At 37.9% G+C, this 14,221-nt stretch overlaps 2 protein-coding genes and 1 non-coding gene across 4 annotated transcripts in view; all 3 read right to left on the bottom strand.

The window, feature by feature from the left end:
* Nucleotides 1–3,660: 3,660 nt before the first annotated feature.
* Nucleotides 3,661–3,767, bottom strand: LOC127501707 (U6 spliceosomal RNA). The gene has a single exon (XR_007926688.1). It is a non-coding gene; the product is annotated as a U6 spliceosomal RNA (small nuclear RNA).
* Nucleotides 3,768–7,323: 3,556 nt separating this feature from the next.
* On the bottom strand, nt 7,324–10,340 carry gatad1 (GATA zinc finger domain containing 1). Its single transcript, XM_051872460.1, has 5 exons — nt 9,926–10,340; nt 9,377–9,499; nt 9,222–9,281; nt 8,958–9,141; nt 7,324–8,048 (listed from the first exon to the last, which is right to left on the bottom strand). The coding sequence occupies exons 1-5, from the start codon at nt 10,103–10,105 to the stop codon at nt 7,867–7,869; spliced, it is 729 nt and encodes a 242-aa protein (XP_051728420.1). The 5' UTR covers nt 10,106–10,340; the 3' UTR covers nt 7,324–7,866.
* Nucleotides 10,341–10,454: 114 nt separating this feature from the next.
* Nucleotides 10,455–14,221, bottom strand: part of ankib1a (ankyrin repeat and IBR domain containing 1a) — a 33,401-nt gene continuing 29,634 nt past the window's right edge. For both annotated transcript variants that reach the window (XM_051872445.1, XM_051872446.1), the window contains one exon: nt 10,455–14,127. In XM_051872445.1, the coding sequence (XP_051728405.1) occupies nt 13,402–14,127 (726 nt within the window). In that variant the 3' untranslated portion in view covers nt 10,455–13,401. The remainder of the gene's footprint in view (nt 14,128–14,221) is intronic.

The raw sequence follows: 14,221 nt of genomic DNA, 5'->3' as shown, positions 1-14,221 counted from the left end.
GAAGGAGGACTGCGGCTGCAATCCCACCACTAAAGAGCTGGCAAAGCACTGTCGTCGCCGCACTCGTGGAGATTGAACAGCTCCTTAAGGACTTTAGTGAAGCAATGGACACAATGGGAATCAGGCTCCTGGACAAAGACAGGATGGAGGAGATCTGGCGGACCCAACAGCACCACGTTGAATGTATCCAGGACCCACCAGCTTTACAGAAAGGTAAGGCAGGTGAACAAAGGGTGGGTAATCTCGCCTCTGTATCGTTGCGCACGTGGCTCAACATCCCTGGAGTCCTTCCACCTGCACCTAAATCGTCTTGTGCCAGATATGCATGTTTCCTAAAACAATGCAGTTGTTTGTTCATGTGCTTTTCATGGTGCTAACTTCTTTCTGCCTGCTTTTCTAGGTACAAGTGCCAGTGACCTGCACTTCCAGATGTACCTGCTGGAAGGCCTTGTGCAGTGGGATGAGGCTTGTGCAGTTCCTGCCGTTGAAGGTGGCAGCAGAAAGGATGTCTGCTATGGTGGCCAACTGCAGCAGTATGCCAACACACTGAGCCAGCAATTTTTGGGCCTTAATTTGGCGGAGGATTACACCAGCCCTGGCGGATACACAGGTAACATGGCACACTTTCGTGTAGTAGCACCTGCATTTCACCCATGTGCTCATCACACTTTGAATGTCTACAGGTGAACTCATTGGTGTGGAGTACATGTATTCCCAAACAAATAAACCTTTTGAGGAAGACTTTGGTGCTGATCCTGATATTCCAGATGGGATTCAGGATGAAGACCTGGAGAGTGATCTGGAGGGGGATGAGGAGTTTGAGGATTTGGACTTCGATGGTGAGCCCCTCGAAATTATGGAGCTCAGCTTCAATCCCCCAGAACCCATTCAGCAGCGGACAGCAGCCATACAACCTCCTGGTCGGACAGATACAGCAGGGTCTTCATTGCCTGAGCAAGTGAAAGGTGACAGAGCATAAGTACTTGCTTAAGTATCAAAAGTAAATTTCCTTTTCTATGTCAATGCATTGTTTAATTATTGTCACATCGTTGTATGTAATACAATCAGGGCTTGACATTAACACCCGCCTAATGCGGTGGATTTCAGCAGTGGCGTGTAACACAGTCACTCCTACTAGCCACTTTGGCGGGCTGAATTTATAATATATACATTTTTCATTAGTAGTCTTTTAAAAAGGCAACTGAAATAAAGTAAGTGCAATGTAGTGTTGTCAAAAATATCGTTTTTTCAATACATATCGATACTGAAATATCTGAAACACTTCCAATATTAATTTTCCACAGAATAGATACATGATTCCAGCTACACTTTCTCGCTTTCTAATCTCTCTGACAGCGAGTTGACACACAAACCCGCCTCTCCTCACTCACTCGTTTCATTTTCTCCGGATGAATACTGTTGGTGTTACAGGGCTTGAATTTCGCAGTGGGATTGCGTGTATTGCACATAATTTTACTCATTCCCGCAGATTTTGTGCTCACACCCAAAGTCTGCGCGCATAAAGCCGCCTCTCAGTAGTAGATTGAGTTCTTTTTTTGCTGTTTATTGCGCTTAAACAGTCAAATAGCAACAAAATAATGTCAAAATGTCAGTCTTGGTGAGTATTCACATAAACACAGTCAGTCATATTTTATATAATATATGTTTAAATAAATAACTTACCTAGCTTCAAAAATAAAAGAAATCTTCCCTTACTCCCTCTCTATTTAAACACAGGAGAAAACATAAATTCTCAAATTAAATCGCATCAACTTCCCTGCAAATGATCCCACAAGAAAGAAACAATTGAGCAGTGAATTATCTCGAAGGGGAGCCTGACCACACAGGACAGCACTACACAGAAACATACAAACAAGGAGATTACTTTAACACACTCCAACTAGTTAATGGTAAGTATAAACACAGAGTTACCAAGACTCTTATTCCTCGTCTGGGATCATGTAGAGCCCTTTGAAGCTGCACTGAAACTGCAATTTGGACCTTCAACCCGTTGGTCCCTGTTGAAGTCCACTATATGGAGAAAAATCCTGGAATGTTTTCCTCAAAAACCTTAATTTCTTTTCGACTGAAGAAAGAAGACATAAACATCTTGGATGACATGGGGGTGAGTAAATATTATTTCATTCTGAAGTTAACTAACCACTACAAGTTACACAATGAAAGTGACAAGTGCCGGGACCAGAAGATGATAGTCTCTCAGAGGAAAGTCTTTCTCTTTTTGTTTGGAACTCTCTGGGTTCTTATATACATACAGCTCCACACTCACACCTTAACAAGCTGGAACACAAATCAGGAGGCACTCCTAAACATGAAGTGGATAGTGGGAGGAGCAACAGGAAAGCACAAACAGAGAGCACTACAGCTACACCAGCAATACAAAAAACATACGTCCCTATGGACGTTACAAAGTTATGTGAATTAATTGCTCCCCTTCTTAAGGTGAAGATCAATCCAGCTGCACTAAAAAGCCTTTCGCAGGCCACTGAGGCAGGCAGGGCTGTGTTCAGATTGAGTGACAGGTTGGATAAGATGTCAACATAGTCATACCTTCAGCTGTATGTGTGCATCCAGATGTGTGGATGTCTCCTGTGTGCGTGTTTGCTTGATCCTCTTCATCGTCAGAAGACTCTCATCATGATCAGGAAGATCTTGCTTGATGTAAGTGAGGCCTAAATCAGAAACAATTATAGGTTAGTCACTTTTTTTTCCCCCATCTTTTCATCATGACTAAGTTGTATGCAAGTTAAAAAATAATAATAATAATTAGGAAATAAAAAAGCTATGAAAACACTGACTGAAGTTATTATTACTTAAGTTTAGAGAAATACGATTGACACATGACATCCAGTCATATTTACATCTGTAACTACTTCAGTTTAGTTTTGCAATACACAAGAACCTATCAAATCTAGCATAGTTTTGTTTTGAACATTGACTTTTAGGAAATGTTTGTTTCCAATCTGATCTTTTCAGCTCGAAAAGAAAAAAGGTTTAGTCTTGAATCCAGCTAAGGGCGTTTGTCCTGCAATTCCTCTGAATTACAAATCAAGATCATGCAATAACATTTATTTATTAACACTGTTTTGTAGGTTTTTGAGATGGGTGGAAATTAAAATACACATTTAGTGTTTCTAATTCTCGTTTTCGCTCTGCGTTTTCAGGTAGTTACAAAAGAAAAACACAAGCCAAGGAAAACGACGCACATTTGTCAGACAAGCTATATACATGGTAAGAGAATTTAAATGATTTTATACATTAGTATTTATTCTATATAATCATATTTGACTGAATTCGTGTCGATATCTGCTGGTTTGAGTCGAAGGAATTACCGATGATATACATTAACAACTGTCAGAATGAGATACGATAGATTAAATCATCTGATGAAACATTAGGATGATAAATGTAATCATTGCGAACACTTACAACATATTTTTGCTGGGAAACAAAATGTTTATGTACTTATAATTTCTTTAAACCCGATTTGAAGATGTAGAGCGAGACGCTCTGAGCGACGCTCCACTGCAGTGCTGCGCTCTAGCGTTCTGGCTGCGTACTGCACCCTAAAATCAGGTTTATCACTCTGTACAGTATAAAATATGAAAAAGTACAGTGAAATCATAAATAATAACACAAAAAATCTATAAGGAACGCTTCACGAATTTGCGTGTCATCCTTGCGCAGGGGCCATGCTAATCTTCTCTGTATCGTTCCAATTTTAGTATATGTGCTGCCGAAGCGAGCACGAACTGAGAGATTGGAGGACAGCTATTTATACCCAGCACCCCCAGGTATGTATTTCAGTGGTGGTAAGTGAATAAACCACTTATTCTACTCACTTATATAAATGTGACTGCGAATCATGGTGATGTAAACCTGTAAACCTTTAAAAACCAAGATATTTTCAAAGCTGCAGTTTTGTGTGGGTTTACCGTAGTATTCTCTGAGCTGTAGACCATATGTAAAAAAGCCTGTCTCTACTAGCGGGGATTGGACGCCTCGGTGTGACGCAGAGGAGCTCTTTGTCACGTGTAGCGCACCCTCCCCCCTTTCAGACAGAGCAGAACCTCCCTGGGGTCAAAGGGCAACTGCTTTTGTGGAAGAGCACAAAAGCCCGTCTGCTCTGTCTGCGGGGGGAGGGTGCGTGACACGTGACAAAGAGCTCCTCTGCGTCACACCGAGGCGTCCTATCACAGCACCATGATTTACAGCCACATTCGATATCCGCCTTCCTCACGGAAGAGCACAAAAGGCTCAGAGACCAGGAAACTCTCCTGTCAGAACAACCGAGGCAGTGAAAACACAGCAAAATGCTTGAAGAATCACAGAAAACTGTAAATCTCAGAGGCAGTGAAAACACAGTGAAATGCTTGAAGAATCACAGAAAACTCAGAACAGAATGTTCTGTAAATAAAGCCATCAGCGTGTTGCCAATGATTGGTAAATCAAAGAGGTGAAAGTACAAGTTATGTAGAATATGTGACCAACAATGAGCAATAGGGCCCAACAATCCCTGTCTGAACTTATTTGGAAAGGTAAGGGTCCAGAGTGAAGTGAGAGTGAATAAATCCCCTCAATATGAGGCATTTAAGAGAGTTATTTTCTCCCAATGTGTGTATTTCAGGCCCTGAAGAAAAAAAAATCTATTTCAAATAAATGCCAGTGTAAAATATTAAGCAGCACAACTGTTTTCAACATTGATAATAATCAGAAATGTTTCTCGAGCAGCAAATCATCATATTAGAATGATTTCTGAAGGATCATGTGACACTGAAGACTGGAGTAATGATGCTGAAAATTCAGCTTTGATCACAGGAATAAATTACACTTCACAATATATTCACATAGAAAAATTGTAATAATATTTCACTGTATTTACTGTATTCGTGATCTTTTCTCGGTTACCTACACCCATTGATCATGTGTGAAAACACTTATACATAATATGTTTACTTAGAAATCAAAACTCAAAGTTTTGAGAAACAAATACATTTTCACCCTTTGCATTTCACACACCTTATTTTATTTTGTATGTATATATATATATATATATATGTATTTAATATGCTTACAAGTCAAGTTAAAATCATTTTTTATTTCTATAGCACTTTATACAGTACAGTATAAAGCACAAATAACTCAGAAGACACTCACTTGTCGCCATCTAGTGGCGTAATTACTTTCCAATCTTTGCCATCACAGGAATAAACGTTTTATAGGATTTTAAAATAGAAAAGTTTATTTTAGATTATAATACTATTTTAAAATATTACTGTTTTACTGTATTTTTAATCAAATAAATGCATCCTTGGTATTAAATGTCAAAAAGACACTCGCTTGTACTGATGTCTAAAAGACACTCACTTGTCGCCATCTAGTGGCCTAATTATTTTCCCACTGTCTTAAAAATAACCGTCCTTTACCCTGAGAGGGACTGAAGAAATATTCAACAAAGCTATGAATCATGTGCTCCTCATGAATGGCCATATAACGATGTTATACGAATAATGAATTTGCAATGACCTTTAAACCATTTTCATCATTTAGCACTCGCCGCATTAAAGAAGACCATGTCATTATTTGGGGTACGATATAGTCGGCGATATTTTTAATACTTTTACATCTTTTTTTTAAAGCTTTGTGTTCACTGCCATATAGACAAACGCGAGAAGGACATTAAAAAATATATCTCCTTTTGTGGTCAGAAAAAGAAAGAGGGCCACGGCATTATGACAGTAACACAACGTTTGTACACTAGGGGGAGCTTTAAGTCAATGTATTTCGTTAATCGTTACTGTCTAGTGAAGGCAAACGATCTCAAGCACTTCACCGGTGAGGTGTCTATCTGTGCTTGTCAAGTGACTTCAAGAACGTATTCCTTTTAACTTTATAACAACATATTTTCTTTATTCTTTTAGAAATGTGAATTTACGTTACCTGTATGTTATAGACTATGTTGATAGTCTTCGTATTGGAAACTGTGATCACGTGGTATAACGGCTTCCAGTTTTTTTTTATTATTATTATTAATATTTCCCCCTACAATCCACGAATAGGATACAAAATACACCCTGAAATATGATTATTTTTTAAATATTTAAATGCTTGACTTTCAGAATAATAATAATTAAAAAAAAAAAAACGGGGAAAAAACATTCAGACGAAATTTGGTTGTCATCCTCGTTTTATTTTGGATTCATTTTCTATGAGCTTTCCAATTTTGTAACCTGAATGTTTACATACGTTTTTTTTTTTTTTTTTTAGAGATAAACATGAAATATACATCAAAATGAAATGCAATATAATTAAAAGATATTTGATTAAAACCATATTTGTGCTTATAGCCAGGACTTACTGTTACTTTGTGGCACCAAACAAACACCTTCCATACAAATCTCTAAATATAACTTTGTGCATTTAAAAATTAAAGTTACAAATTTCCAACACTCAAGAGTGGGAACATGATGAACTTCTTGATGACCTTTGCTCTCATTGTGGGACACAGGATAACTATCTTCATGTGTGGAATGAAGTCACAATTCTTAAAAGCTCACAAAGTACTCTATTTCAGTACTTATATAAAAAAACAGCAATGTTTAAAGAGTACATAAAACTTTTATAATACCTACCGTGTACCTAAAGCCTTTATGTATAATGCATACTAAAGGTATTCATACATTATATCTTTTCATAAATAAATGTAACTTAAGTTGAAATGCATTATAATATTTATTTGCAGATTCCTTGTTACATCTGAAATTGGTTGTTTGTCATGTGTTTTAATGCATTGTATTTTCTAAAGGTGTAATAATAAGCATTATAATGTATTGTAACTGTGGTTACAGGTATTCATGAGACCATATAATGCATTATAAGGTGAATTACAACTACAAGGCATAATAAATGCAGTAAAAATACTTTTATAATGCATTATAGGGTTTTCACATATGGCTTCATTCATCAGGAAAAAGAAAGCATTTAGGTAATTATTCTTCCTCTTCCCCTTAGAGCGGATTATTCTAATCAATAAAACATAGGCAAAAATAAATACTTGCTCACTTTCAGATAAAATTGAATTCATCTGTTTCAGGCAAATCTTTTAGACATCAGCTCAACACCCAAACAAGTGTCAGAGTCATGTTCTGTCTCTCTGTCTTGTTTAGTTTCTAGTAGTTTTCATTGTCTGTATTTGTTCTAGTCCTTATTATTTCTCACCTGTTCCCTGTTCTGTTGATCGTCCTCCTGTGTACATAAGCCCTCTGTCTCTTCTGTTCATGGTCTTGTGTTAAAGTTATGCTGGTATTGTGTAAGATATCACTCTTTGTTTTTATTAAAAGTCTATTATACATATGTTCATCCTGCATCACACATCTTCCTTGGAATTTACTACACGCAACCCCTGACAACAAAAGCATGATATTGAAAGCTGCTTACTTGCTCCAAGCGTTTTCTCACAGCACTGGATACTCAGAAAACACATTTGGGAGATACACAAGTACAAAACGTAAAGTGAGTTGAATGGATTTATACATGCCTGAAAAAAGGGGTGTCACAAGAACACTGAATTTATTACAAATTAACTTTGTACTCAGTTTCTTTTCAATTTGACCTCTATGTCGTAGTGTAGACTTCTGCTGCTTATGTGTTTAACTGTGAAACTCGAAAATAAGAGCTTCTGTACAGTTACAAATGTAATTGTAGAAAATATTTGATGGCCAATACCACACATATCCTAATTCAAGCATAACAGTTCTGTTTTTGATATAGCACTGAAAAGTATCTTGGCAAACCAAAAAAAAAAAAGTTCAGTTCAGTCTGTATATACAATTATTTTAAGGGTTAATTTCACCCTACAGTTTCTTTGATGGCAACAGCAGGTGTCGGTCCTATATGAGTCCAGATGTAGCCTTTTTCTGGACGAACTGGTATTGTTGGGAAAGGGCAACTTCTGGATTTGAAATACTCTGATGGCGCGTGACAGACAAACTCTAGGTATTCCATTTTTCTTGGCAAGTCCTCTTCAGGGCCTAAGCAAAGAAATAAGTGTGTTTATGCAGCCATTAAATTTTCAAACTTTTGTTTGAAATTAGGATATATGACTGGTGATGCACTTAAAGGGACAGTTCATCCAAAAAAGAAAATCATCATTTACTCACTCTCAAGCTGTTCCAAACCTGTATGGATTTCTTTCATCTGCTGAACATAAAAGAAGATATTTTGAAGATTATGGGTAAACAAATAGTCGATGGACCCCATTGACTTCCATAGTATGGAAGTTGGTTACCAACATTCTTCAAAATATCTTCTTTTGTGTTCAGCAGATGAAAGAAAATCATTTAGGTTTGGAACAACTTGAGGGTGAGTAAATGACAGAATTTTCTTTTTTGGGTGAACTATCCCTTTAACCCAAAATATCCAGGTTTACAAAATCAATTCTAATATCCTTTAACAATGAATTCACTATTTGCAGGCAAGCACATTTGTGACCCTGGACCACAAAACCAGCCATAAGTCGCACGGGTATATTTGTAGCAACAGGCAACAATATGGGTCAAAATTATTGATTTTTCTTTTATGCCAAAAATCATTAGGATAATAAATAAAGATCATGTTCCATGAAGATATTTTGTAAATTTCCTACCGTAAATATATCAAATTTTTTTGAGTGGATATGCATTGCTAAGGACATCATTTGGACAACTTTAAAGGCGATTTTCTCGATATTTTTATTTTTTTTTGCGCCCTCAGATTCCAGATTTTCAAACAGTTGTATCTCGACCAAATATTGTCCTATCATAACAAACCAATACATCAATGGAAAGCTTATTCATTCAAATCTCAATTTCAAAAAAACTGACCCTTATGACTGGTTTTGTGGTCCTGGGTCACATTTTTTTCAGCAAGGAACAAAAGCATTTATTTCTGCATGAACTTACCAACAATGTATGTGCCTGGATCAAATCGATCTCGAGGACTGGCCTGAGTTGGGATCAGCCAAGTTAACGCAGCACTTTTCTCACAGTACTGGTCCTGGATGAAACCACGAATCTGTGCGTAATACGGTTTACCATCATCCTCGTCTATTACTTTTATGACATCTCCTATTTGATAATAGACACCCTGAACACAAGAAGTGCAGGTTAGTAGGTAGGAAGTAGCTATAGAAAAACACTTTAAACAAAGTAGTAAGGAGCAGTTACCTTGTAAAACAGGGACTCTGATGTGATGATTGTTGACACAGACTCTGGTGCTTTGATAGGCTATGGAATATGAAGAAGGGAAGGAAGAATAAATGCAGTTGAAGCATTTATTTTATCCACATCGGTGGGGAAACAATCATAGTAAGATCACTTACATTTTTCAGTTTGAAAATGTGTCGTCTACCCTTTCCTTTGGTTGAAACCTTTTTCTCAGATGCCGGCGCTTTGTACTTGGTGCTCCGTAACCGAGCTGAGCGTCTGTGGATTTCCTGTTTTGACTGTAAAATAAAAAGAGAAACAAAAAGTAGTACCATTGGTTTTGTTTAGAAACATTTTTTATATTTAAACTTACTATGTAAAGGATAATAATGGTAGTAATTGTTTGACAGTTGTGACGTAAACATGGCGGCGCCCAGAAGGGGGCGACCCGCTCCGTGTAAAATAAAGCTAGATAACTTAAGTCTGTAGTCTCGTGCAAACGTACACCAATTTAAGCATATTTCTTTGAAATGTCTTTAAAAATTCTATTCGCGTAAAATTTTATAAGCAAAAAAGCGCGCCTTTTCAACAAGCAAACCTGCGCGAGGCAGCGATGTTGTGCAATGCAGCTTCTCTGATTTAAAATGGAAGTGTTCTGGTGGGCCGTGTAACTAGCGGTCTAAATGAGAGGTTATACAAAATAGATGTTAAGCAAGAGTTCAAACCTGTTTCCCTCCGCCATTATTCTGCTGGATGGTGGATGAAGCAGATGCTCCGGAGCCTCCACTGGTTACACTTTTACCCGTGCAGTTGTTACACAAAATTTCCCCCTGGTTTCCTTTTTTCCACATGGAAGAAGAGTTCGTCTTGCAGACAGCACAACATGGTTTTAAACCAAGAGGCATGTTTGCTGACCACAAGCTGCAGCCTGGCAAGGTTGCGTTTACAACTGTCTTGCAAAGTTAATTCTGAGCGAAACCGTCGTGTTTTTCCGGTAAAAATGCGACCACAGCCAAAAAATCTACAATAAATGGCGAATTCGAAGAAATATGACCATTAGTTTAACCTCAAATACACAGCTTTCATTTTGAAAACAATAAATGATAGGTCCCGTATGTTTTATCATACAAAAAAAAAAAAAAACTTCCTGTAGACGAAATTTTCAATTGTAAAATAAAAGTCCTGATTGCGGAGGCTTATTTTCAAAATAAAGGTCTAAACTGTTTGAGAAAAAAAAAAGATTTCACTGGAGGGCGCTGTTCATTGTCATTTAATTTAAAGAAAGCAAGTACAGTATGTAGCATTTTTTTTCATGAACCACAGCAAATAAGAGGACTCTATTTTAAACTTTTTAATCCGAGCAAACCTTTACCAATACTTTCTGTTTATTGGCTACACATCATACAAACTGGGAATGTATCAAGTATAGTCTATGAATGTGCAAATGACAATTCAAGGTTAATGGTCATGTTTAAAAAAAAAAAAAATACCACCACCATAAATACTTCAGTAAAAGAAACAAAAAAATCCAAACTTCATCCATTTTTACACACAATGGTCAGATTAAGATGTAAAAACTGGTCATCATGTCCAATGTGAATTTTATCTGAGAAAAAAAAGCCTATTCTTTCTTTCCCCTTATATTATACTGTCATTAAAAGACACCTCTGTAGAGCCATACTAACTGTAATGACAGGCAATCAAAACATGGCAACCAATTCAGTGTAATACAAAACACGAGGCTGTCGTCAACATGAAACAAAGACTATCTAATCGGGGGAAAAATTAATATGTAAGGTTGATTGTATTTGATTGACACAGCAAACACTAACTTAATTAGGCAACATGTATATAAATAAGAAAAAGTACAAAAAAGGCACACTGATGAGCACAGTAGTATCTATAAAATAAAATAAAAAAAAAACACACACAAAACAACAATCTCTTCCTTACATCTAAAGCCTTCCAACAGTTATGTATCATTAATAGAAATCAAACTACAGTATTTATGACTATTAGATTAATATTCTGGTTTAAATAACACTTTAAGATATGGACAGCATCATGCATTGCTTTTTTTGTACAAAAAAATTAAGTGGTACTCAATACCATGCCACATATGCTGTCTCTAAATCTTAAACTGCATTTAACCTGGAATATTCCTTAAAGTCCTGGTTACTCCACAGTATGTTTTGTCAGGGAAGGTCTTCAGCAAAGAAGGTTGGTTTATCCGTTTGGCCACATATGCTGTACAACACGAGACTAATATAACTGTTTTTGTTGTTAAAGATAACAACTTCCTATGCGTCTGACTGAGTGGCACACAAACAAAATCAGGAAAACCACTGTTTTTATCTCTCTATTGCTTCAGAAGACCAGTGGAGTGTCTTTATGCATATATATGCATTATACATGAGCCCAATGAAATACACAACACTGGATATCAGAGGTGTTGTGTGTAGTAGTCACAATAGACAATGCTATCACAATCTCTTTTACATGAAGTGTTACCTTTCTGAAGCGAAACAACAGGACAACATGTTGAAGTTTTTCAGCAAACAACATTTCACACTCCTCATTCATAATGTGAAATGTGCATTGTACGCACCAATTGCATTAAATATGGCATAAAAAGAACATTAGTGTTTTGAAATAAAGCATCAGATTGGCATTGCTAAATAAAAGGGCTGCTGTAGAATAAAAAGAAAAGAAAACAGGGCAAAGAACTCATGAAAAGCAAAAGGTTCAGGTCTTAATGATGACTTCACACTGTTCACAGTAACTGTAAGAGTCCAGAAACAGTGGATCAATGCAAATGAATTTCTTCTGCATGTAAACATTCCTTTTTTTTCTTTTCATAAAGATACAACTGTCAAAACTTGATCCATTTCATCTCTTTAAAAGAAAGAATGAATTTCCAATCTAATACATGGCACCCACAGCATGATTTCTGGAGATGGCCAAAAAAGTCAGCATGAAATGAAAGATTTCTATATGCGTGTCATTTATCTTATTGTGGACAATTCATCTGTCCATAATTTCTTTTTCTTTTGACCTCATAAATTTTTAGTCGAGATGTCATATCTTCAGATGAAAATGACTTTTCTCTGGTGATGTATGCCAGCCTTCTCCAATCATTTAATCCACTTAAACCCCGCCCTTCTTACAAACAATAAAGGTTGCCAGGTTTGCGTAACAAAACCAGCCTAACTGCTATTCAAAACCAGCCCAACCGCATTAGGGGGGGTAAAAATTGAGTTCCCGGGGGGATGTCGGACTAAAAAACAACCCGCGGCAACAGTGTAAAAGTAGCCCAATTCCGCGGGAAAATACACTGCGCAAGCTTGCGTTCAGATCTGCCTCCATCCAGTCAACAAACGATGGATATAAAAGTCCCCGCCCTACATTTTTTTCCCTTTTCCAATAATCCATTTCACTCAGATGTACGTCACAATACGGAAGAAAAGATGGCACTACCTCCATTTCATTGCAACATTCACTTATAACCGTGTGTTCTTATGTGCACAGAAAAGGTTCTCACACAAAATTTCCACGATTCACAACAGGTATGCACATAAATTTGCTCTTACACTCTTTCTAATGTTGATAAATCCAGATTATCCTACATAAATGTGCCTAAAGTTAATAATTAGCGTCCTAAACATCTCCATTTAGTGGTTTTTCGTACACAACAGACCTTTATATAGGCCTAACAACAGCTTTTTATGCAGAAACTACTCCAGATCAAACTATAATGCTCTGAATTCTTTAATGCTACATCTTTTGTTAAATTCTCAGGTCAAATTTCAATTAAATATAAAACATTTCGGCTTAAAAGCACGTTTTTAGGGCCACAAGAACTGATTTTTACATGCATGCCGTTTTAGTTGGTTCTAAATTGTAGGAAAAAAAGTGCAAACGTTTTGATGAACTATGATTTCTGTGCAAAAACATTCATACACACAAATACGGTTAGTGAATGAGGCCCACTCTTCTCTCATCTACTTTCATTAGCTTGAATCTGAGCACGTTTTCTCATTCCTTCCACCAGACGTGGTGCAACACGCAACCGAGACAAGTCCCATCTAACCCCACTGCACCTCTTTCACACGTCTCCATTTTTGCACAAACAGTTTTGCTTTTATTTAGTGTTTTGGCACAATAAGAGCACTCAGTTGGTAAACGTAATTGGACTTATTCCTCACACTAGGTGCACTTCTTCCTCCCACTCTGAGGAGAGGTCGGTTACCTGCGGATCAGCACTGCTTTCAGGACAAACTGCACTAGTGAGATCTACACTGCCGCCCGAATCCTCTAAGGATGACTCTGCTTTAGGAGGTTGTACATCATCCACACATTCTAGCTCCAAAAGTTGCGTCGCCAACATATCTGTACTTTCTTTTGTCAGCGATAGGGAGCCTTGCTCAGGACTCCCCACTTCGTTCTCCTCGTCCTGGGCTTTGGCAGACTGTCCCTCTCCAAAAGCGGGTGGCTCGGGACTGGCATCCGAGGTGGCTGAGGGAATCAGTGCAATGCTCTGTGGATTCATATCATGGAACCAGGCCATAATGTTGCCAAGCAGGTTGGCATTGGTGGAAGGGTCCAGGCAGTCCGGGTCACTCGGGGTGAAGGCATCAGGGTAGGAACTCATGTTAAAGGGTGTATAGTGGCTGGTAATGTTGCCCAGTCTCATAAGGCTGTCTCCCAGCTCCAGAAGCTCAGAGCTGCTCATGGAAGCCCGGGGAGGATCCGCAGTATGGGGGGCAGAATCCAGTCTAGAGGACAGAGAGGAACCACTGGCACCTACAGAGGCGTCGTTACTGAGCACATCCTGAGGCTCGGGGTCCAAGGCCAGCCCGGACTCCTGTAGGGACAGCTGAATAGCCAGCAAAATATTGGGGTCATCGTCATCCAGGGAACCAAGTGCCTGAGGGGATAAAAGGGATTTAAATTTCTCAATAGAAGTTCATTGACTCATTTTTGAGTGAACTACACTGCTATTCAAATGGCTGGGGCAAGTT

This window comes from Ctenopharyngodon idella, chromosome 19, assembly GCF_019924925.1.
Source record: "Ctenopharyngodon idella isolate HZGC_01 chromosome 19, HZGC01, whole genome shotgun sequence".
Taxonomy (NCBI): Eukaryota; Metazoa; Chordata; class Actinopteri; order Cypriniformes; family Xenocyprididae; genus Ctenopharyngodon; species Ctenopharyngodon idella.
This window is presented reverse-complemented; position numbering and strand designations above follow the sequence as displayed.